This window comes from Vigna umbellata, chromosome 1 (genome assembly GCF_029865625.1).
Source record: "Vigna umbellata cultivar VRB3 chromosome 1, Vumbellata_1.0, whole genome shotgun sequence".
Taxonomy (NCBI): Eukaryota; Viridiplantae; Streptophyta; class Magnoliopsida; order Fabales; family Fabaceae; genus Vigna; species Vigna umbellata.
Genome location: NC_142165.1, coordinates 23,960,630 through 23,982,875, shown reverse-complemented (window position 1 = coordinate 23,982,875; position 22,246 = coordinate 23,960,630). Strand labels below are relative to the sequence as shown.

At 33.4% G+C, this 22,246-nt stretch overlaps 1 protein-coding gene across 2 annotated transcripts; it reads right to left on the bottom strand.

The window, feature by feature from the left end:
- Positions 1-5,209: 5,209 nt before the first annotated feature.
- Positions 5,210-9,420, bottom strand: LOC124840250 (rab GTPase-activating protein 22-like). Of its 2 annotated transcripts, none has more exons than XM_047316268.2 (5): positions 8,978-9,420; positions 7,607-7,742; positions 7,470-7,519; positions 7,160-7,213; positions 5,210-6,999 (listed from the first exon to the last, which is right to left on the bottom strand). In XM_047316268.2, the coding sequence occupies exons 1-5, from the start codon at positions 9,169-9,171 to the stop codon at positions 5,763-5,765; spliced, it is 1,671 nt and encodes a 556-aa protein (XP_047172224.1). In that variant the 5' UTR covers positions 9,172-9,420; the 3' UTR covers positions 5,210-5,762. The 2 variants fall into 2 exon arrangements, with proteins under 2 accessions (XP_047172224.1, XP_047172226.1); XM_047316270.2 differs by lacking the exon at positions 8,978-9,420 and adding an exon at positions 8,625-8,973.
- Positions 9,421-22,246: the final 12,826 nt, after the last annotated feature.

Below are 22,246 nucleotides of genomic sequence, written 5' to 3'. Positions count from 1 at the left end.
ATATTTAACCCATTTTTTATTTATTTTTATTTTTTTAAATAAAATAAAATAAAAATGCCACATGTCAAATTGATAATGTGCCACGTGCTAGTGACACGTGGCATTTTTATTTTATTTTTAAAAAAAATTAAAAATAAATAAAATTTAAAAAAATAATTCAAAAATTTAAAAAAAACCACAAACTGACACGTGGCACCTCTTTTAATGGTGTTAGTACGGAACTAACGGCAATGACCTAATTTCTTTAATTTTTCGAAAATAGGGACCCAATTAAGAAAAATAATAATCGAGAACATATTTGAGACTTAACAAAATTAGGGACCTCGAACATGATTAAACCAAAAAATTATAAATGAGTATTAATATAACTCTTATTACACTAGTCAATCTTGGTAACACCTGTTATGTTGACTATATTTGAGTATTAGCACTACTTCTGGTTATACTAGTTAATCCTGGTAACACTTGTTACGTTGACTAGAACTGAGTATTAGCATCATTCCTGGTTACATTAGTTAATCCTGGTAACATTTGTTACGTTGACTAGAATTGAGTTTACCCATACCTGGTTTCTCCTAGACAATTACGTAGTAGGCGTTTAACTCAACTAAGTTAACCACAGTGTTTGAATTCTCTTCATAATGTACATTCAATCACATTGTTTACAATACAAATCAATCTAATAGACTTTGTAGGATTTTCTTTCTTCTTACATATGTAAGCTTATGACTCTATAGAGTTGAGGAGTGTATTCTCAGAGTTTTTGTTCTTGCACGAGTGTGAATGTCTCTTTCTAGATGAATTTTTTGTTATTTGTGTGCTTATATTTTTTTATCTTCTTTCCAAAGGGTCTTCTATTTATAGATTTCATGAGAAAAGATCCCTTAGACAACAATTGTCTTCAATCTTTAGATCTTTATAGCCTTTTCGTAGGTAGCAACCATGGGTCGAAGTCAATGTGTCAGAGAAAACATGGTTTTTGTAGTACTTTAACCAAAGTAGGTTGCAGGAAATCTTCAACATGAGTTTTTATGGAAAGAACATTCTATGAATGTCTTATTTATTTTTAACGTCTACTTTGAACTTGTTCATAATGGAGTAAGTGGATACATGCAATAGGCATCTGTATAGAGTAGAGTAGAGATATATGCTAACAAATATGTTCTTTTTCTTATTACTTTAGTTGTTTGAAACGTTGTGCATTAAATGCTTAACATTGTGTGTTCAAAACAATTTTGTAAATCATTTCAGAACTTTTGACAAGATACCAAATTATTGATTCATAAGGATTTCATCGTTGGATGATAATAACATTTGTATCAAGGTATCGTTTAACTTTTAACAAATGTTTACTTAACAGTGGCGTTTAATGATCTTTGTTTAGTATGAGAGCACGTTTAGAAAATTGTTTTTTAGCATAGTCTTTGGAGTGTTGTTTACAACTTTAACATGTTTACCAAAAACATTATGTAACACATGTTGCATTGTTTTGGCAAAATACAGAAGGAGTGCGTTTAGAAAAGTTATAATTTAATGATGCATCTACTGTCATGATAGTGTGTTTACCAAGGATTGACATTTTTCATAGTAATACATCATTTAATAGTGCATCTACTATTAATAAGATCGTTTGGTCCTATCGCGTTTATTAAAACTTTTTCTTTGTTCATTCAGATGTTGTAACGCTTGTTTCATACAATGTCTTTCATACAACGATATTATTTTTACAGGGATAATACTTTGTCAACTACTCATTTCGTTTATAATTGTTTGTTAAGTTTTAAAACATGAAAGTGTTAAACAGTCTTATATTATAAATAATCTTGTCTTAACAAAACTAAGTATATAATATTTACTATGTCTAACAAAGAATGAATGAAGCTTTTCTATCTTTTTCTCCCAAGCTAAATATGACAATGCACTAATATTCTCACCAAAGAATGGAATGCTACTCTCAATTCTATATGTAGCTCATTCTCAGTATGACTTAAATGTAAACTACTATAAAAACTCATTTTTTTTAAAAACATGCTATGAACTAACAAACTTGATATTTCAAATAAATTTCCTTAAGAGACTTAAAGAGACAAAAAGAGCTCAAGTTCAGGAAAGAGAGGTAAAAGACTATGGATTGCTTAGAAACCAAGTCTTTGATAGCCAAAGTTTACCTTAAGCCCTCTTGTACCAAATTTCTCAAATGAACTTAAATTTGAAATACAAATGGACACACAATAAACTATCATAACTAAGGAAATCAAATAAAACTAATATATGCAGCCTAATGGTAAAGTTAGAAGGAACTTTGGTTTCCTAACACTTACAAACTAAAATGCAATATTAATAAAATTTAAAACTGTTCTTGTTAGGATACAACCCAACAAGGATGAATATTATAAGCCCAAAATGAAAGAAAGCACAAAAAAAAATTACAACTCAAAATAAAATGCACACAAATCACTCTCCTCTTCAAGTGTTTACTCTCTTGTCATTTTACAACCTCAACAAGACCTCAAGCTCCCACCAGGTCTCCACCACCTAGGATGATAGTTCCAAGTGTTGGCTCACAACAAAGAAGAACTTACACCACACAAAAAATGGAACACCACAAAAATCGAATAGAGTCTAATGTAGAAAGCAAGAAAAGGTCTAAATGAACAAATGTTATCTCAAAAGGAGTTTATAATGAAAAAATGGTGAATAACAAATAGACAATCAAGCAAATAAATAGTTAATAAAGAAAGTTTAGCACATGAAAAGAAAGACCTAAAGAAAAGCTCTAGATTATATGAACAAAACAAAAAAAAAATACTAGAGTAAAAGTGGTGCTTCTTGTCCTTTTCAATTGCAAGGTGAAAAGGTTGTAAAACAACAACACATTCACATAAATACCTCACAAAATCAACACGAGAGTGTACATAAAAAAGTAATGGTAGTAGTACATGAATATGCTTTTACTTTTTGTTTTTTGATTTTGCCTTTTTTTTATACCTTTTTGTCTCTTCTTTTGTTTTGATTTTCCAGTACATAAAACACATTACTACACACCACAAGTCCTTCTTGGAAGTTCATAATACATAAGTAGAAGAAATTCTTACTAGAATCAACATAGAACATAAAACTCATAAATGACACAAAGAAAACTTAACTCTAAGAACTTGTTGATGATCTAACAACAACTATGAAATCAAATATGTAAACTAAAAGAATGCAAAGGTACATATATGATGTAGTTTCAAAAATTCACTTAAACATATATTTTTGTGATTTTTCAAAATTCAACTACGAAGTAAAGACATAAAAAGAATTAGACATGGCTCTAGACAACATGAAATGTTTTGAAAATCAAAATGACTCAGTTTTAACATATGACTGAAATATAAAGATGAACAAAGACTCAAAAACATGAAAAAGCACACAAACACACAAGATATGGAAACTTAGTGTAAAAGCCGAATGGTTCCAAAGAAGAACAAACTAGAACCATGAAAACATCAATATAATGAATGAAAAAACACAAGACAAGCAAGAACAATAATACAACACGAAAAAAAAAATGAAAGGATAGATCAGGACCAAAAATACTTAGCTCTTGAAGAACCAAAACTCTTGATACCAAATGATGGCAACCCTTAAAGCGAGGATGGTCCAAAGCTAGAAAAGAGGCTATGGGGTTTGATCCTTTAGGTGAAGTTTGCGAAGTATGTGGGGGAAAGGGACATGGATGCGGAAGCTATGGTAGGAAAGGAAGAAGGCTTATGGCTTTGGGTGGTGATATGGTGTCATTTATAAAATATATGATCAAAATGATGGTGTCATTTATAAAATATTTATGTGAAAACAAGAAGTTGTGAAACTCGTTTAACTTATTAAAGTTAGTAAAATCCTTTAAGAGTGCTTAAAGAAGAACTGTATGTAACTCAGTTGAAATGAACCAGTATAAAAATGAGTTTTCATCTCTATTATCTCTTGTATAAAAAATTCGTCGGTGTTTAATACTGTCTGCACACGGTATAATCCTTACAAACAACATCTAACACTAATTATGAAAAGTTTTTAAACTCTATTCAACTCCTCCTTTTTAGAATTTGGCTATTATTATTTCAAATGTGTTATCAAGGATCTTAGTGATATGAAATACTTCCTCCTTAGTTTAGAAGTTGGAATATGAAAAAAATACACGGCTTTTAGTTGTCAAGTCTTGCAACAATACTTTCAATTTGTTGATACCATTTATAGAAGGCTCGTTGAAAAGTTTATTTATCTCACATGCTAGACCTAATTAACATCACATATGCTATTATTTTCTTTTTGTGAGTTTTTGAATTCTATAACTACATGGCATCATCAAGCAACATTACAAATTCTCATATAGATAAAAAAAAAGTCCACTTGCATAGTGGTTATTATTTTGTCTCAAATGATCTGAAGCTGAGGTTTCTATGATTCTAACTGGCGATCATGCATTAACACTGGAAGATTTCTTTCAAACTTTTCTTTCTTCTTAGAAAACTCTATTATCTTATGGAAATGCAAAAAATAGTGTATAATAGCTTCTCCAAATTCTGCATAACACTAACCATTCCATTGCAATTCTTATAATTATTTACTATGACAATAAGGTTGTGGTACAAACTGTTTCAAATCTCATTTCTTGAAAGAACTAAGCACGTTGAAATAGATTACTACTCTTTGGAAAATCTGGTACAGTTGTTGAACCATTCTTTTTCTTTTATGCAAGCGTAGAATGCTTGTCATATGCCTTTTAATCCTTCCAACTTGAAAGAGGTGTTGGTCTTTTTTTTTGCTTTGCTTGCATAAATATTTTTATTCTTTTTCCTTTTTTATTTTGGTTTATTTGCTTGAATAAATATTTGTATTCTTTTTCCTGCCTTAACACTGGCACTCTCTTTTACAACAGTGAAATATAAAAGGTATACCAATAGTCTCTTCTTTTACCCCTTTAACATTTAACTTTTTTGTAAAATTAAATTTAATAATAGATAATAACTACATTAAAACATCAAAAATAAAATATAAATTATAAAGCTATTATTGTCGCAGTTTTAAAATTAGATTTTTACGAGATTATACTAGTAATCCAGCCAAGAATTCCCAACATATAAAAAACAGTTCTTAGTAGAGGGCAAATCAGAATTGCAGCCAATATTTCAAAATGAAAGATAAATTAAAAAAAGAAGTTAATCTAGGGTTCTTCAGAACTGATAAGAAATAATAAAAATGAACTTTTCGAACTGTTACAAAAATGTTTTAGAGAAGCGTGTCTTCCAACATTACACTTTTAACATGTTATTGTCCTAAAAAAATTTAAGACCATAATTAATTGATCCCGAGGAAAACTCAAACTAACAGTTACTAATCCAATCAAACGCTAAATGATGTCGTTGAATCTAAGACCAGTTAAGTCACTTAACTGTTTAAGAATTTGAACTCGTCACTTAACCTTCGAAAACCAACCATAGAAATGAAGGGGAAGAATGGTTCGAAGATATTCAGATGGCACGGATGTTGGCAGAGCCCAAGAAGGAAAAATCTCCCGACTCGAATAAAAAAAGACAACATTCCCATTTGAAGAAACCATCCACACATTAGCCACCGTTATCGACACAATCAAGCAAATACCTCAGAGTAGTATGCAAAAAGCTCTTGCAGCTCCAGTGCTTATTTTAGATGCAGAGGAGAAATCCGGCAGCCTAAGATAAATTTTTTTACCATAACAATGAAAAGTAGAGTGTTTATTGGAGTCATGAGAATGATGTCTCTACTTTGTCATGCAGGATGACCACTAAGTTATGTGCATCATCAAGCAGTTTCCAAACATCAAGATGACCAGACATACTATTGCATTCCTTAATGATCTCATCCATGCTGCTGTACTTCTCAATGATCAATTTCCTTCTCTGCAACACCGAAGCTGCTATTGCATAAAGTAATAAATCTTCTGTTGGTGGAGCACGCTGCCTAATTCTGCTCCACGAAGATTTCCCAATACCTGCTCTTATTGCCGCTTGATCTGCCCACATCACTTCCCATAGGCAAAGGGTCTGTTCAAATGTCAATTCCCTTCGAAACATTACCACCACCATTCTATAGACAAAAAAACAATCCTCAGCCTGAAGCTTTTCCAAATGCCTAAAAAGGTGGGCATCCTTAAACTTGATTATTTTTGCAACTAAATCCAGTTGCCTGCGAATACCCACTTCATCAAGCCTAAAATTTTGCCGTGCCTTCTTCATGAATCCAACAAAACACCAGAAAGCCTCATGATCCTCTGATATAACACTAACTATAGGAGATAGCAGGTCACTCATACCTTGGCAGTAGCCAATGTCAGAATCATAGAGAGCATATGCTTCAAGAATAGCAACAAGTCGAGCAGCATGGAAGATTCTGCCAGGCTCTAGGTGACCATAGTCCTTCAAGCCAACAGCCTCAGCACTTCGACGTGCCCTACTTTCTGATACCGAGGCTTGAGATGGGTAACATGACATCCATTCAGCATTAGCACGTACTGCATCAAGTCGGATGATTCGTTGCCAGGTGGAAAAATCTTCATTGGTTGGTGCCTTTGATGGGATTTTTGCTTTTGTGATAGAAGATACTTCCTGGGAAGCTTTGTCTGGATTGTTACGTTCCTTAACATCATCAGAAGGAACTGCCTGAATTACTTCAGGACCTTCAGAGGAGTCTGAATCAGAGAAATCAGTATCCAATGTAGAGGCATTAGCGTTATTCACATCTTCTCCTTCCAACAGGGCACTGGACAGATTGTCAGAACGGTCAACATCAGAGCTTCTATCCTCACTAGAAAGAGATTCCCTAGCACTGGCTGCATCATCAGAACTGGCAGAACCAGAATCTTGAGACAGAAGTTTACCATCTCCCTCAAAGCTGATTTCACCGACTTCATTTAACTTATTTTGCTCATTACTTTGCTTGATGAGTCTCCGACATTGTCTGCGGAGTTTCTCATACTGCTTTCTGTATATAAAGATATGGAATAAAATTAAAATGATGTTAACACCCCTCCCAGGAAGGAAAAAATCCAAACAATATACATTTTAAGTCTAACAGTACATGATGGATTGAGCACAAGCAATAAAATGAATCAAACATTTGGAGATAGAACTTGCATTCCCACCTATTTTGAGTTCTTATAACATCTCTTTCACCCTTGGTGCTGCCTAAGTCATACCTGCATGTTTAAAGTATAATCAGTAGTTGTACAAATTTTATCTGAATAAATTTCAAATATATACATGATGAAAAAGAAAATGATCAAATTCCAGTATTCCTAAAGATAGAAATAACAATGAATCATTATCCGTCCAAATGCACACATTAGGAAGAAAACCAGGCAGAGGTATTATTTTAAGGATGATTACAATTCATCAAGTATGTAAGGAAATAAGTAGTAAAGATCTACTATCATCTAGAAATGAATAGCTTACACTCCAAGCAAGAATGGCCAAACCTCAGCCCTAATACTAGGATCAACACCCTGCATAAAAAATTAATAATGTAATTAATTCTAATAATATGTACATGAAACATAATTTTGTGCAATAAAAAGAATAGGTAAACTCACTCCACTGCGCACTCTTCTCAGGAACTTATTTCCACCATCAAAGAATTTACCATCTTCTGTAAACAAGGATTTCCATTGATGAGATGACAGAACGTGTTTTCTTCTCCTTTGTGACCATGGTGATTTAAGCCGGCCCCTAAAACACGGGGTAATTAATTACTACTTGCAGGTTAGAGAATAGAGGATAAGGAGCCAATTAATCATGAAAGTAACGATAGTTGCAGAAAAATGCACATACGACTGTATCCCAAAAAATAAAATGCACATAGAGACATTCTTCCACAAGTAAACAATAGTACACTAGCATGAAAGACAACTTCTACAAGTAGTTGTGGTTTTTTTATTCCCAGTGAAGAGGTTGAAAAAGCATGCCATGTTTTAGCATGTCACAAACTACAATTCTACACGGAAAACATTCGTGTTGAGTTTTTAGTAAGGAATGAAAACACATAAATGCATATAGTGTTAGATGGATCCAACTTGCACACTATTATCATTCCTCTTTCCACTTGCATATGAAAAAAAATAAAAAAAATAAATTAACTACTCAGGTTTCGCATCAGTTATGTTCTTTCAACACAACTAAGTACAAACCTCAGCCTATAATTCACTAGTCATTCAATTTAGTGTTAACTTGCATTTTCTGTTATGAATATTTTAGTTTATATTATTGAAGGGAGGAGCCTACGTTGATGTGAAGACATAGGAAAAAAAAATGAATGCATAAATTGTTGTAAAATGTAACTTATCACATGAATCCACGAATGCAATCATAGCTTGATCTTGTTGATTGATTTGAAATGGATCAGGGATAAAGGAAAGGAGCTTCAATTTCGAATAACATGTTCTACTGTATGAAAAGGTGACGGAAAAAAAATTAGGGAATGCGGAGAAACAGAGATCTGGCAGGAAATAACAAACACAGAGCAATTGAAGAATCTGAGACGAAACACACCGTTCAGAGCTGTAAGAGAAAGAAATCAAATTGGAGAGAAAGGAAAGGGAGAGAGGAACTCACCGATTGAAGGGAGAACGAGAAGAAGAAGCCGGTGAGGAAGAGGAAACAACGAATAGAACCGAACGCAAAGGGGTCCAAGACGACGACGTTGAAGAAGAGGATGAAGAAGAAGAATTAGAATTAGGAGAAGGTGAAGGAGGAGGAGACGAATTCAAAGATGGATTGTGGCTTCGTCCACGAGGATTCATCTATAATCTATAATAGTTACAAAAATAACAATACTTGCTATCTTTTTAATAAATATAGTTATTTGTACATATACAGATAGAAGCTTTCCCTTCGGCTAAGTGGAACGAAATCGGAGTTAGGGTTTTGGACGCTCTAATTTGATTTTCTAAAATTTTCTGTTTTACCTACTGGCGCCGTAGAAAATCACGGCGACGATGGCGACGCCGGCGAGAGCGGTGAAAACCACCGCCGGAGTAGAGGGCGAGGCCACAGCCGCCATTAACCAGAACTTGCACTTGCCACCGCCACCAACGGAGAGAAAGGTGGTGTCGCTGTTGCTGTTGATGGTGTTGCTGTTCAAGTGGTTGGATGTGAACATGAGGAAGAAAGAGAGAGGGTCGTTTGGGAAATTACGGCAATGCCCTTTCTACGAGACCCTTTCTCTCTTCCACTTCGCCCTCGCGGTGCGGTTTTTTTGGTTTATAAACCCGATCGCCAAAGCCAGGTTCTGTTTGCTTTTGTTTTGTCTCACTTTTTCTTCGTCTCTACAAGAGAAGACATAGGCGAAGGTAAAACGAACTGAGATGGAACACTGTTGGAGAAAAAAATATAATCCGAGAAGAATGCATGTATAATAAAAAATACGGATAGAAATGCTTTATGTGGCCAAAAAACCAAGAACGGTGCGATTCGGAGGACTAAAATGGTATTTCAACAGATACAAATTTACCTCTTAGTAGGACAAAAATTATTTGGTTTATAAAATATCAAGTAAATAATCAGATATGATTATTTTATTATCATTTTTTTATGAACATATATTTTTCGGTTAACTTAACGGGTATGGGTTAGAGATCACAAAAAAAATCCATGAACGTGATAAAATTTGCGATAGGTAATTATTATTTGTGGAACATCAGCTGGCAAGTAATAAATAACGGATATTTTAACATCAGTTTTTAAATGGATATATAAAAAATTAATTTTTATATTTTTTAATTAAATTATATTTTATTAAGTTAAATTTAATTAAAATTAAATTTTAATTTATGTTTAATTTAATTTATTTTATATTATATATATTTTTTGTAATTTTATTTTTAATATTAAATACTAAAGTACTTTTATTATATTTTTGTTTTTAATATCATCAATAAAATTTTTTATTTTTATTTTTTAAGTCAATTCATGTTTATTTTTCATTCATTATTTTTTTTGTAATAGTTAGAACTGTCAAAACAGATACCTCGGATCAATCCGGTCCAACCCACCATGGGTTGGTCACCTAATGAGTTAACCCAACCCGGCTCACTTGTTGACGAGCTGAAAAAATTAATAACCCAGTCCGACTAGTGGGTTAAATGAGTTGGCTCACTCGCTCCTTTAATTATAATTTTTTTAAAATAAAAAAAATTACAATTTTTTTAATTTAAATCTAAATAAACGTCACACTAAAATGATATTAAACTCTAAAGATAATTCAAAATACAAAAAAAGTATCATACAATGCAAGCGTAATTAAAAAACATGTACAAAAAGCAAACAAATAAATTTTTAATATTGATAATTTTTGTATCACTTGTCCATTTATAATATTAGAGTCTTGAATAGATGAATCTATAATATTTTTCTCTCTTGAAAAAATCTTCTTCCTTATCGCCATCTACAAAATAAAAAAAATGCTAACTAATAATCTTGAAATACAAAATAATAAATAATTAAATTAAATTAGGTGGGTTAGTGAGCCAACCCGGCTCACCACAGGTTCAACCTGGTGAGCCGGGTTGAAAACTAGCCCGCATAAAAAATTACATTTTTTTCAAACCTAACCTAGCTCAAATTTGTGGTGAGTCGGGTTAACCCGCAGGTTACAACCCATTTTGACAGCACTAATAGTCTAAAAAATAACATTTTAAAAGTGATAGTAGTTTAAAAATAGTGAGACTTGATTACTTTAATGTTAAAAGGTTTTAATATAAATAATTTTGTTATGAACTAAGTTTTATTATTTTAAAACACACAATTTCTTTAGAAACCACTTTTGTCGGGTTATCTAATGTCTCTCTAAGAGTTCTTCATCATACTCATCTTATTGAAGAATCGAGACCGTAAGATTGATCCTTATGACGAATTCTTCAATTTGGACTATTTCTTGTTCATGTAAGTTGAGTTTCATCCCTTTTTATGTTATCAGTTGCATATAAGTCGTATTACACTTGCATGCGTCCTTTTAGTCATCTATATGGGTTCCTTTTGATTAGTGATCATTATGGTATATTGTTTTTATATGTAGATAGAGCATGCAAGTTGGGAGGACTTTTGTTGGTTAGGGTCCTATGGGCTTGAAGGGATTTGAGATTCTTTAGAGCAAATTCATCTGTTTCTCAAGTAAGGAAAGCTAATTGCATTGTTTTTAAATTATAAATATTTTGAGATTTATAATTTTATAATTGTATAGTGAATTGACTGAATAATTGATCTATGTAATGAGTGTGATATGTTGAAATTTGAAAATGTTGTTTGATTTGTGTTTTAGATGAAAATGTTGTGTTAGTGAAGATTGCGTAATATGAAATTTGGATGTTTCAGCATATGGGATTCAAATGTTTGATTCTTGGATTTGGGCTAGCTTGAACTTGGTTTTGTGTGATTAAGGGAGCTTAAATATGAGCAATTGGTCAAGTGGTATGAGCTTCAACGTTTAAAACTATTTTGAACTCATGCAATGAGAAAGTAGTATTAGTTTGATAAATTGAATAGGTATAAATTCCTTCACAAGAATAAAATACAATTGTTGATATCTAGTGTAGTGTTGACTAGGGCCAAGGTGACGTTGAGAATCCTATTTTGCGAATGGGATAATGTGGAGCGGTGTCAGGGTGATGTTGAGCACCCAATTCTGTGAATGAGTTGTCGTTGAGCAGCGCCAAGGTGTCGTTAAGTGCCATCTGTGTACTGCAGGTCTAGAGCATTTTAACTCTAGGGCGCGCTAAGCGCTAAAAAGTGTCGTTAAGCACAACTTGTTGCTAGAAGAATGGCGTTAAGCATCACCTTTTGCAATAAGTATTGCGCTTGGTGCCACCTTTAAGCGTTAGTGTGTATGTTTGAAATTTTCTTCTCCTATGGTTGTTTGAGATAGAATGCAATGTACCTTATGCATGTCTAAGAGTATTATGGTGTTTGTTCATGTATGATATTGTAATGAAGATGAGCATTGTATGTGTTGGCATAATTCTATGGATCTCTTGGGAAGATTCTATGATGGTGTTTCTTTAGTGTATGCATTGAAATGGTAGTCTAGACATTGAAGGTTATCATGTCGCTCTAATAAGCATTCAAACCATGTAATGTAGAATGGGGTATGTGGTGAGAGGTGCAAAAGATCCTAGTCTAGGAGTTTTACCTTGGCCATAGATATTAGTAGACTAACCTTGTGTGTGGTATTCGTAATAGCTTTACAAAAGTAGTAAAGACCACCACAAGTGAAAGACCTCTCGAGATTTCACATCAATGCTTTATCCGGATAATTGAGTCTAGAATAGAAGTTTTACCTTGGTCAAAGATGTTAAAGAACTAACCTTGTGTGTGGTATTCACAATGACTTTACAAAGCAGTAAAGATCACCACAAGTGAAAGACCTCTCGAGATTTCACATCAATAATTTATCCAGATAATTGAGTATAGAATGAATCTATATGTTTGATATGGTTGTTTTATGAATGAGTAATATATGATGATTATTTATATGTTTGTTTATGAAAACTCTTTTTGCATACTAACTTATCCTATTTTGTGTTTTGTGGTTGTTGTGGTTGTTGTGTTGTCTTCTTTTTGTGATGATCACCCTATTGATGTGAACAAATAAGGGATATGTGTTGAAGCATCTTTGGTGGAAGACAACAATGTTGCATAGTATTCTTCCTTATCGTTTAATAGTTTTCCTTATGTGTTGTAGATATATTTTATTATTGTAATTATTTTTCTAGATAAATGTATCGTATATGTTAAGGATTTTTTTTTGGTTTATCAATTTTACAAAGTTTTATTTCATCAGTTGTAAATTGCTAAAATTGAGATGTTATACTCATTTATTTATATTGAAACATGGGAATTTCATTTAGTTGATGTCAAAATAATATTAATAAAAATTATAATTCAAGTATTAAATTATGTAATAATAGATCGCCATATAAAAGAATAATGTATCTTGGAGTATTAAATTATCGCAGATAAATGTATTATAAGGAATAGATGAGCTAAAAACACAATTATAATTTAAAAAATGAAAAAAGTTGAAGCCCAAAAATAGAAATATTCGTCCATGCAAATAAATTGTAGTATAATAACTAATGTTATTTACTTTTAGTTTAAAACTCGTGTGTATATTAAAAAAATTTAGAAATTGAAAAAATAATCAATAAATATTTTTAATAATAAAAATGATAGAAAATATAGGAAAAGGTAAGAAATAAGCTGTCTAAAAATATAAAAGCTAAAGGTTTAAATCCTCGGATCGCCCGCATATTTGTTGGGGAATCTCAAGTGGGTCCTCGTCTTTTCAACTGTCTCAATTCAGTCCATATATCTGTAAAATTGAGCCAATTGGGTTTATATATTTGAAATATTGAGTCAATTAAGCCCTATCCGTTATATTTTCACAGACGCCGTCAAAGTCTGCTGACATGGTGCACATATAATATGTTGACGTATAAGTGTTATATTACATGGAATTTGTTATTTAAATGATCAGTGTTTAACGTGGCACAAGACAAAACCTTCTGCTCTTACACCACCACTTGCTCGGCCACTTGCGTCGTCCTCTCCTTCATCGTCTCCTGGTAACACTCAATCAGGTATTGTGAATTGATTGAACATTTTTCTATTAAAGGATAAAAATTGATAAAAATTGGAAATTGTTTGATTTTTTTTTTTGGGATTTGGGGCTTAGCCGAATCTTGGAGTGGAAGGGGAAAACAATGTAGGAGAGATGAGATTTGTTGACGAGGTGGTGGTGGTGTCCGATGATGTAGGTGAAGAAGCGTTCAGGTCGCGATTGTTGATGGATGCGTTGGAAGAGGAGAAGGGCGTTGTTGGCGGTGGTGGAAGCGGATGTCGGGGGCTTTGACTATGTGCATGTTGTTGGACCAGAGCAGGAACGACCTGAGGGTCCTTGGTGAGACACTTAATTTGGTCTTCTGCTTCGCAGTGGGGATCGCTGGTTTAGGCCCAGATTTGGTCTTCAAGGCTGATAAAGGTTGTGCTGGAGACAATGACGGTGGTTCCTCCATCGTAGATTCCTCCATGGTGTCGACCCAATGGCCGATGCACCGCGAGTAGAGAGAGAAAGAGTCCTAGTCCAAGATGCCGACGTTTTCGGTGTCAGTGGCAGCGTTAGGGTGGGAGCTGCAAAAGGACGATCTTGAAGGCGCACAGGGAGAGCTTGAGGAAGCAATGAAGATGGGTGAGTGGGGTTGCGGAAGAGGGTGTTAGTGAAGATGGGTGAGTGAGTGAGAGAGAGAGAGAGAGGGGGTGTCAGTGATGCCCTTTTGCTTGATCCATATTTTTTCAAGATAAAAGTTTAGTTATCAATTGAATTTTGAATTTTGAATTCAGATCTTGCAATTTCGATAAATGGGTATTTGTATCTATACATGTTCACTCTCATAAGATTTAGTTTCTTCTGCTTCATTCATTTTCAGATCTTCAAATTACTTTGATTGTTCATTTCATAATTTCTTCTCTCTAATAAAAATGACAACTTTAAACCCTTTTCGTTGTCATAATCCTTATTACTTTATTGGGTATCATTGTTTTTTGATGTTCTTGTAGGATACATATCTCAGGGTTGATTTGATACACAATAAGAATGATGGGTCAGTCTGCATTTTCTAAAATCGGGACCTTCCAGCCTGGGAATTTAGGTCTGAATGCCATGGCCATGATTGGGAACGTTTGCTTCTCATTTTTTGTTATTGGGGTTTTGGTTTTCATGATTATGACTGTCAGTTATGAACCTGAGGATCCTCTGTTTCACCCTTCAACCAAGATCACCACATTCCCACTTCCAAATCGAGACAATGAAGAAGATGATGAGTCGAGGAGTGATTGTCATGTCATAATCCTTTAATTTAAATAAAAATTCTACATAATCAAATAATGCACATCAACATAAACACGTTATCATAGTTTAAAGCCGTCAGAGAAAACTTAACGGAGAGGGCTTAATTGGCTTAATTGGCTTAATTTTACAAGTATATGGACTTAATTGAGACAGTTAAACAAACAAGGACCCACTTGAGATTCACCAACAAATATGAGGACTAACCGAGGGTTTAAACCAAAGCTAAACTATAAAAAAATGTAAAGTGTAAACAATTTAAAAATAAAAAACTTATATGGACTTTTTTTTTGTTTTAGAAAAACAATATAATTATTATTATATTTGTTTAAATAAAGGTTTAAACCCTCGGATCGTCCTCATATTTGTTGAGGAATCTCAAGTGGGTCCTCGTTTTTGCAATTGTCTCAATTGGGTCCATATATTTAAAAAATTGAGTCAATTAAGCCATGTCTGTTAAGTTTTCACAAACGAGTGAACAAGATGATGACGTGTTGCACGCTGATGTACAAGTGTTTTATTATGTGAAAGTTTTTTTAAAATTAAGAGTTTTTGAAGTGGCAATTTATTCCTAATCGAACTAAGGAATTTGTTTCCAGATATGGTCAGACTCCCTCCACCACCTACTCCACTCGGCTCATTCCCCCATGGACCTCGTCGTCAGTCGCTGGCCACCAATCACGGAGCTTTTATGGCCGATCTAGACGATGTTGGTGCTTGGTGATGGAGATGGTGGTTCTGTGATTCCCCTATCTTTCTCGCATGTTCGGTTGAAGTAAGCGACAAAGGCAGTGGTGAAAGAGGAGGGAGGGAAGACATTTTCTTCGGTAGTTGAAGTGGGTTTAAGAGCTCCGTGTCTAAACCTGTTTAAGATGGTTCTTCATCTTATCATTGTTGACAGTGTAGAAGTCGGAGAGAATGAGATTGCTGGAAATTCCTATGAGGATCCAGAGTCAGACCTTTGCTGATGTTGATGCTGGTGTTGGGATTTTCCTCTTCCAACTTTTTACGAAGCTTTGCACTTATTCCTAATGGGTTGATGATTCTTTGCACTCGCAGCTTTGTTGGTCGTGCAACTTCCACAACTCTGAAACTTGCTTCTGTTGCTTCCAAAAGATGTTCATGCCATTGAATTTTCCCACTTCCATCACCACAAAACTAAACCAAACTAAAGTAAATTTAACCAAACCAACAATGTTATACCAAGACCTTTTTCAACCTAACCCATCTTCCCTCTCTCTTTTCTTTTTTATCTCTATCTCTCTCTCTTCACACAACACTTTTGCCTTTTTGCTAATTGAGCTCCTTTTTACGCTTCTGTAATATAGTAACGAGAGTGGAAGCAAAATACAGAGAAGTAATTTATGTAATCCAAAGGTTCTTCCTTTGCGCAAGTAATAGTGGAGTTCTCTTCTTCCCCAATCGTATTGGTCTTGCTTCGTTTCGCAAGAGACGGCGTTGTTTTCCCTTTCTCTTTCTTGGGTTCTGGTGCGGTGGTCACAGGGAAGAGGGGATCGAGTCCGATGAACCAGGCGCAGCGTTCCCTTCGTGGAGATGTGTGTTTCAGTGGCGGCTCTCCTCTTGTTCGTCACTCCCTCGACACCACTCTCCTAACTCAAAGTAAACAAAATCCCTAAATTTTAACATGAACCAATTAAATTTTGCCATGTCATAATCTATTAATTTAAATAAAAATTTCACGTAATCAAACAATACACATTAACATATTAACGGACATGGCTTAATTGACTCAAATTTTCAAATATATGGACCCAATTGAGACAGTTGTAAAAATGAGGACCTGCTTGAGATTCTCCAACAAATATGAGGACGATACGAGGGTTTCAACCTTTAAATAAACTATTATAATAATATAAAATATAGATGTATTATAGAAATAAAAATCATGTAAAAAATAATTATACAATTATATTATTATATGATAATATAAATTAAAATATTTTTACATGTAAACCTTTTCTATATTAATATATGCACTAGAAATGATTTTTTATGAAGGATAAAATGGACATATAATGACAGATGAACATATTATAAATTTAAAAAATCATTTTATATATAATATTTAATAAATAAATAAGTGAAATGAATATTTTTTGTGATTAAAAGTTAAAAAATAAAATTTAAATTTTTGTATTGTATTTAAAAAATAATTAAAAGTTGGATTAAAGAGTTTTGATTATTATTTTTAAAATATTATTCAGAATAGTTGTATTATTACTATTTTAGAAATTTCTAATTAATTTTTATATTTGAATTTTTTTTAATAAATTATTATGTGTATTCATTCTTTATCTTTATGATAATAATCATAATATATTAGTATTTTGGGATGATTATTTATTATGTGTTTTAGAAGTGCATTAAATATTTTAAATTATGATATGTTATATGTTTTGTGATTGCAATTTATAATTGTTTTGAAATTATATTGATATATTGACTAAATTAAAATGTTATAATCTTTTTTTCTATTATGTAATATAGTTTCTTACAGGTTTGGAGGTTTGTTTATAGGTTTCGTTCCCTTAAGAGTGATGGAAATCATTCTGGGAGCTTGATGGAGATGAGCTACAACTTAAGGTATGACTAGGAGGATGAAAAAAGAATAAGGACTCTATTCTTGGGAAGATGGTGTTCAAGTTTGTTTTTTTCTTCTCTTAAGCTTTCTAAATATGTACATATGTTTTTCTTTAGGCCTTGTGTTTTGGGCCAAGGACCTACCTATCTAGGGAGATTAGTAAATGTAGGCGATTTTGAAGATTTCACTGCATCTATCTTAGAGGTCCAGAAAATACGTGCTTATAGTCAAATGAAAACCCTTTGAGTCTACTTTCCAACAAAAAAACAATCAGCTCATTTGGAGTTTTGTGTAAGAAGTTATGACTCAAACTGTCAGTAAATGTCAAAGTTGTCCAGATGTTGTCAATTGGGCTAGTTTTGAGCCTTAGAGAACTTTTGCGCCACATTTGGGTAGCTTTGGACTTTAGGAGCGTCTTTAGCCTTGAAAGGAAAGAGATACATCTCCCTCGTATGTTCTTCAAAGGGGGAGGCTCCCTTGAAAGGTTGGTGAAGAAAAAAGGCTCTCTCATGCACTCCCCTTAAACAAAGGAAGCTTCTAGGACCTTAGATAGTTCAATGACCTTCTTTCAAATGCATTTACCTTTTTATTGTCTAGAGGGTTCTCTTTCTGCTATGAAAGGAGAGCTCCTCCTCTTGTAAACTCATCTTGGAAATAAATATTAGTGAAACTTTGCCAAATTGTAATTTCACTTTCTTTAAGATCACTTAGGTTGTCTTCCACAAAGACTCTTCCTAAACCTTTACTTGTATGTTGGCCTAACCTTTCAAGAGCATTCCCTAAACCACTTTTTACATCACACTTACATCATCAATCAAGTCTTTTGTGTGCTCAAGAGAGGGAAAAGAGGAGCAAATCTATCATTTGCAGCAACAGGACCTTGCCCAGCGGAGGAAGCTGCTCGCACAACGCCAACATGTCTAGAAGCTTCATGTGAGCATTGCTTTCAAACCTACACTCAACAAAAGTCATCTTGCGCTTAACGTTAGTGAGCTGCTTCAGCAACTTCACATTTTCTTTGTTGCACGCGTCACATATGTAAAGGTTGTGCTTCCATGTGGCTTGTAATCCTTGTATGATGGTTGATGTATGCTTGCACAAACCAGGGGGCTGAATATTCTATAAATCTAGTATCCCCATCCTTTGTAAGGGACTTTTGAGATGAGTTAGAATTGAATCTTGTTGAAATCATTCCAGGCCTATTCTTTTCTTAAGAGTCATCGAGAGAGATTGTGAGAGTTTCCTCTAGCCTCTCTCCCTAGTTAGGCATCTGGTCCTAAGTCAAGCTACACCAATCCACACCATACACACCATATTCTATAGAGTTATTTTCTTTCGTTCCATTCACTTTAGCTTTCTCTTTTGTTTTTTTACAACATTTATTTTATTTTACATGTTCCATTATACTCTTTTACATTTGTGTATCATAGATTTTCAAACTCATTTTTCTTCTTAAAAAAATATAAAAAAATGATAAAAAGTTATAAAATTAAAAAAAAAATGATTTTTTTGTGTTTCTAAAGGTTTGACTATTCGTGTGATCGTGTGTATCATCCTAGTACTAAATATTCTTCTTTCTAAATAATTAAATAATGTTTTAAAGGTAAGAGTACTCATGTGATCGTCAACATTGTCCTAATGCTTAATACCTTCATTTTTCTCAACCATGTTAAAATACAAAAAAAATATAAAATCTTCAAAAATAAAAAATAGTCTTATCCATCACTTGAACTTTTATGTTTGTGACACCATTCACATCATATAACATTTTTTTTAATAATTCCAGAAAATATATAAAATACTCAAAAATAAAAAATATCAATATTTTCAATGAAAAAGTGTCAGAAGTATGTTATCCCCGATTTTTCATCGTGAATGGAGATACGTAAGAGGAAGGGCAGTCTTTGTCAGGTTCACTTTTCAAAAATTCAAAACAATCCATAATAATTTCCAGAAAAATACAAAGTACTACATAACCCTGATTTCTCATTTCGAATGAGAATACATTGGAACAATGCCAATCCTTGTCAGATCCATAAAACAAAAAAATGTTTTTGTTTCTTTATGGTGTTACTTTTTAGAAAATTAAACATTTTGAAAATCATATCAACTTTGTACATTTAATTAATTAAATGTATACTACCTTCGGGCAAACATAGTAGAGTGTTAAGACTTCTTATTTTATGATTTTCCTTAGTTTTTCTAGAATAAATTATGGTGGCGAGTCTAAAACTTCTTTTCAAACTTGTTTTTTTTTCGGTTCGCCGTCTCGTCACGATATTGGTTTTGACGCTTTGGTAGTCGTTACTTCAACCTCAACCCTCTGTTTTAGTCTTGCATTCTTCTCTCTCAAGGCGTCCATCTCCTCAACACTTTTTTTCTTAAACTCGATGAACTTCTACTACATCTTTATCTGGGCTTCTAAAATAGTGACTATGTCAGCCGAGGAGGGTCTTTCTTCTCCGGCCATTCTACTTCTCGCAGACACCATAGACGCTTTCTTCGCAAAATAAAAGTCAGTCCAACGGTGGACGCAAATTGTTTTTCCAGAGTCAAGTATGTTTGCAAAGACCTCCAAATACTCTCCAAACACTTCCAACCTTCAATCTCTATATACTCGTCCTCCTCCCTAGAGCTTATTCTCCTTAAGACAAAAATGGATTGTGCTTGCACAAGACACTCTAACGCTCAAGTTAGCCTCTCACGTCAACAAACAGTAATTGCGTAATGAAAACATAATTAACATACCTCATGAAATGTGTTATTTATACTCACTGTTTATTTGCTTTTTCCTGGATGAGCTTGGGCCCATTGACTCATATACTTATTGACTTTTGAATCATCATAGTTAACCATGAATCATAGTGATTAAATGTCTTATATGATGTTGTACTGGCCAAATAGGGATGAACCAAGTACATGTAGACTTAGTAGTCTGAAAAGTACTCGTCCAAGAACAAGTTTTATACTGGTATGACCAAAAGGCACTCGATCATGGTACATAAAGTTACAAAACTAACTTGGAATTAGTTTTGTTAGTTTTTAGCTAGCTGTTATCAGTTGTCATAGTCTCTTATCAAGAGTTCAATCATATGGTTTAATTGCACGACGACTTATGCATTTTTCAGTTAATAGCTGATTGATAATTGATTATTCATGTCTATTATAGCACGACAAGCCAAGAACATAGTGAAGAATTTGGGGGATTCACTTTTACAACTAATTCAAAGTAGTGGAATACACAGGATTAACTTTTCAGCACTTACGCACCCTTTGCTTTGTTAGTCGTTAGTTGGATTATCTAACTATGATTAAGTGCACACACCCTTTTTACAGAAACAAGAAAGGTGGCATACCCATGTGGATTACATTGTAGACCTTCCCTTTCTCTAAGTTGCGTGGAGATCTTTCTTTTTTTCTTTTCTTCCTACCCTCTTTTTCTTTTATGAATGCAAAGATTCAGAACGATCATTCTAGTGGATGCAGAACAGTGCATGCTTCACCTTCAGCTTGCCCTCTTTGCAATTGTTTATTTTTTGTTTTTGTATTTGTATTGTTCTCTTGTGAAAACAAAAATAAAGTTCATTTTACTTTTTTCATGTGTATAACACAAATTATTTCTATAAAGTCGGTGTATGTGATAACGCTTGGTATGTGAACATGATGGAATAAGAATGACGTTGATAACAAAGGTTTTAGTATTTTAGAACAATTTTTTTGGAGTAGTTTAAAGGCATATTTGTTTGTTTCCATGAAATGGAGGGAGTGGTAAACAAGAAAAGGAGTACAAATATAAGGGTTTTGGTTTCTTGGTCGCTTTGACAAAACACCCATTAATTGTAAATTATGATCCAATGCATAAAGGTGAAGGATTTTATTATGGAGTACAAAATCTGATTTTGTAGGAAGATTGTACTAGATGGTAGTGTTCCCCCACCCCAATAATTGTAGAATAATATGATGCTTTGATGCTTAGTTTGGTGGTCTTGAACTTTCTCTTTTGACCTTGTCTCATCTGTTGTCATTGCTTAATAAATTCAAACGAATACAGATTTTGGCTAAAACTCATAATGTAATTTTCCTCTATTCTTTTTATGCTTACAACTGTAAAATCTAAAAGAACAATGACCCCACAAACATTTTTCAAGCTTTGCCAATTCATAGTCAAACTCTTCACCTTTCATATTTTGTTTCCCACTTTTCTTTTTCAATTTAGCACAGACTATTCTCTTTTCATACTTTCAATCTTTTTCTTTAGTTTCAAATCACATACCAAACTGTTCAACATGCTTTATTTAATCAAAACTGTATCATCACTAAGAGAAACTTGAACTTCACAAATTCCACAAAGCACTTTCTAAGCCTCTCTTCAGCACTCAATTGGTTTTTGTTGTTCAGGCTTGTATCCTACGTGCAGTATCAATAAGAAATAATACAAGTTCTAGAGTATTAGTATCCTACGTGCAAAACTACCACAACTACCAAAGAAAGCTCAAAACATTTTGCTATACAAACCAAACAAGAAAAAAAAACAAAACTAGACGCGAAAGAAAAAACACTGCAAAGAAAACAGTTCTAAAATCTAAAAAACTCTACTGGTATTGTTGCAAACGATATTTGGGAGTAAAATCTAAAGCACTTCATTTCTTTGATATAACCTTTATTAGAAAAAGAATTTCAGATAATACACCGTCTGGGGTATTGTTATCTTCCTCTATTTGAGATTCATTTATA

Excerpts from the sequence above, each read along its gene's own strand:
- LOC124840250 (XM_047316268.2), bottom strand. The coding sequence starts at position 9,171 with ATGTTCACATCCAACCACTTGAACAGCAACACCATCAACAGCAACAGC. Across the intron at positions 7,743-8,977 it reads ATTTTCTACGGCGCCAGTAG|GGGCCGGCTTAAATCACCAT; the intron begins GTAAAACAGAAA and ends CCCGTGTTTTAG. Across the intron at positions 7,214-7,469 it reads TGGCCATTCTTGCTTGGAGT|GTATGACTTAGGCAGCACCA; the intron begins GTAAGCTATTCA and ends TTAAACATGCAG.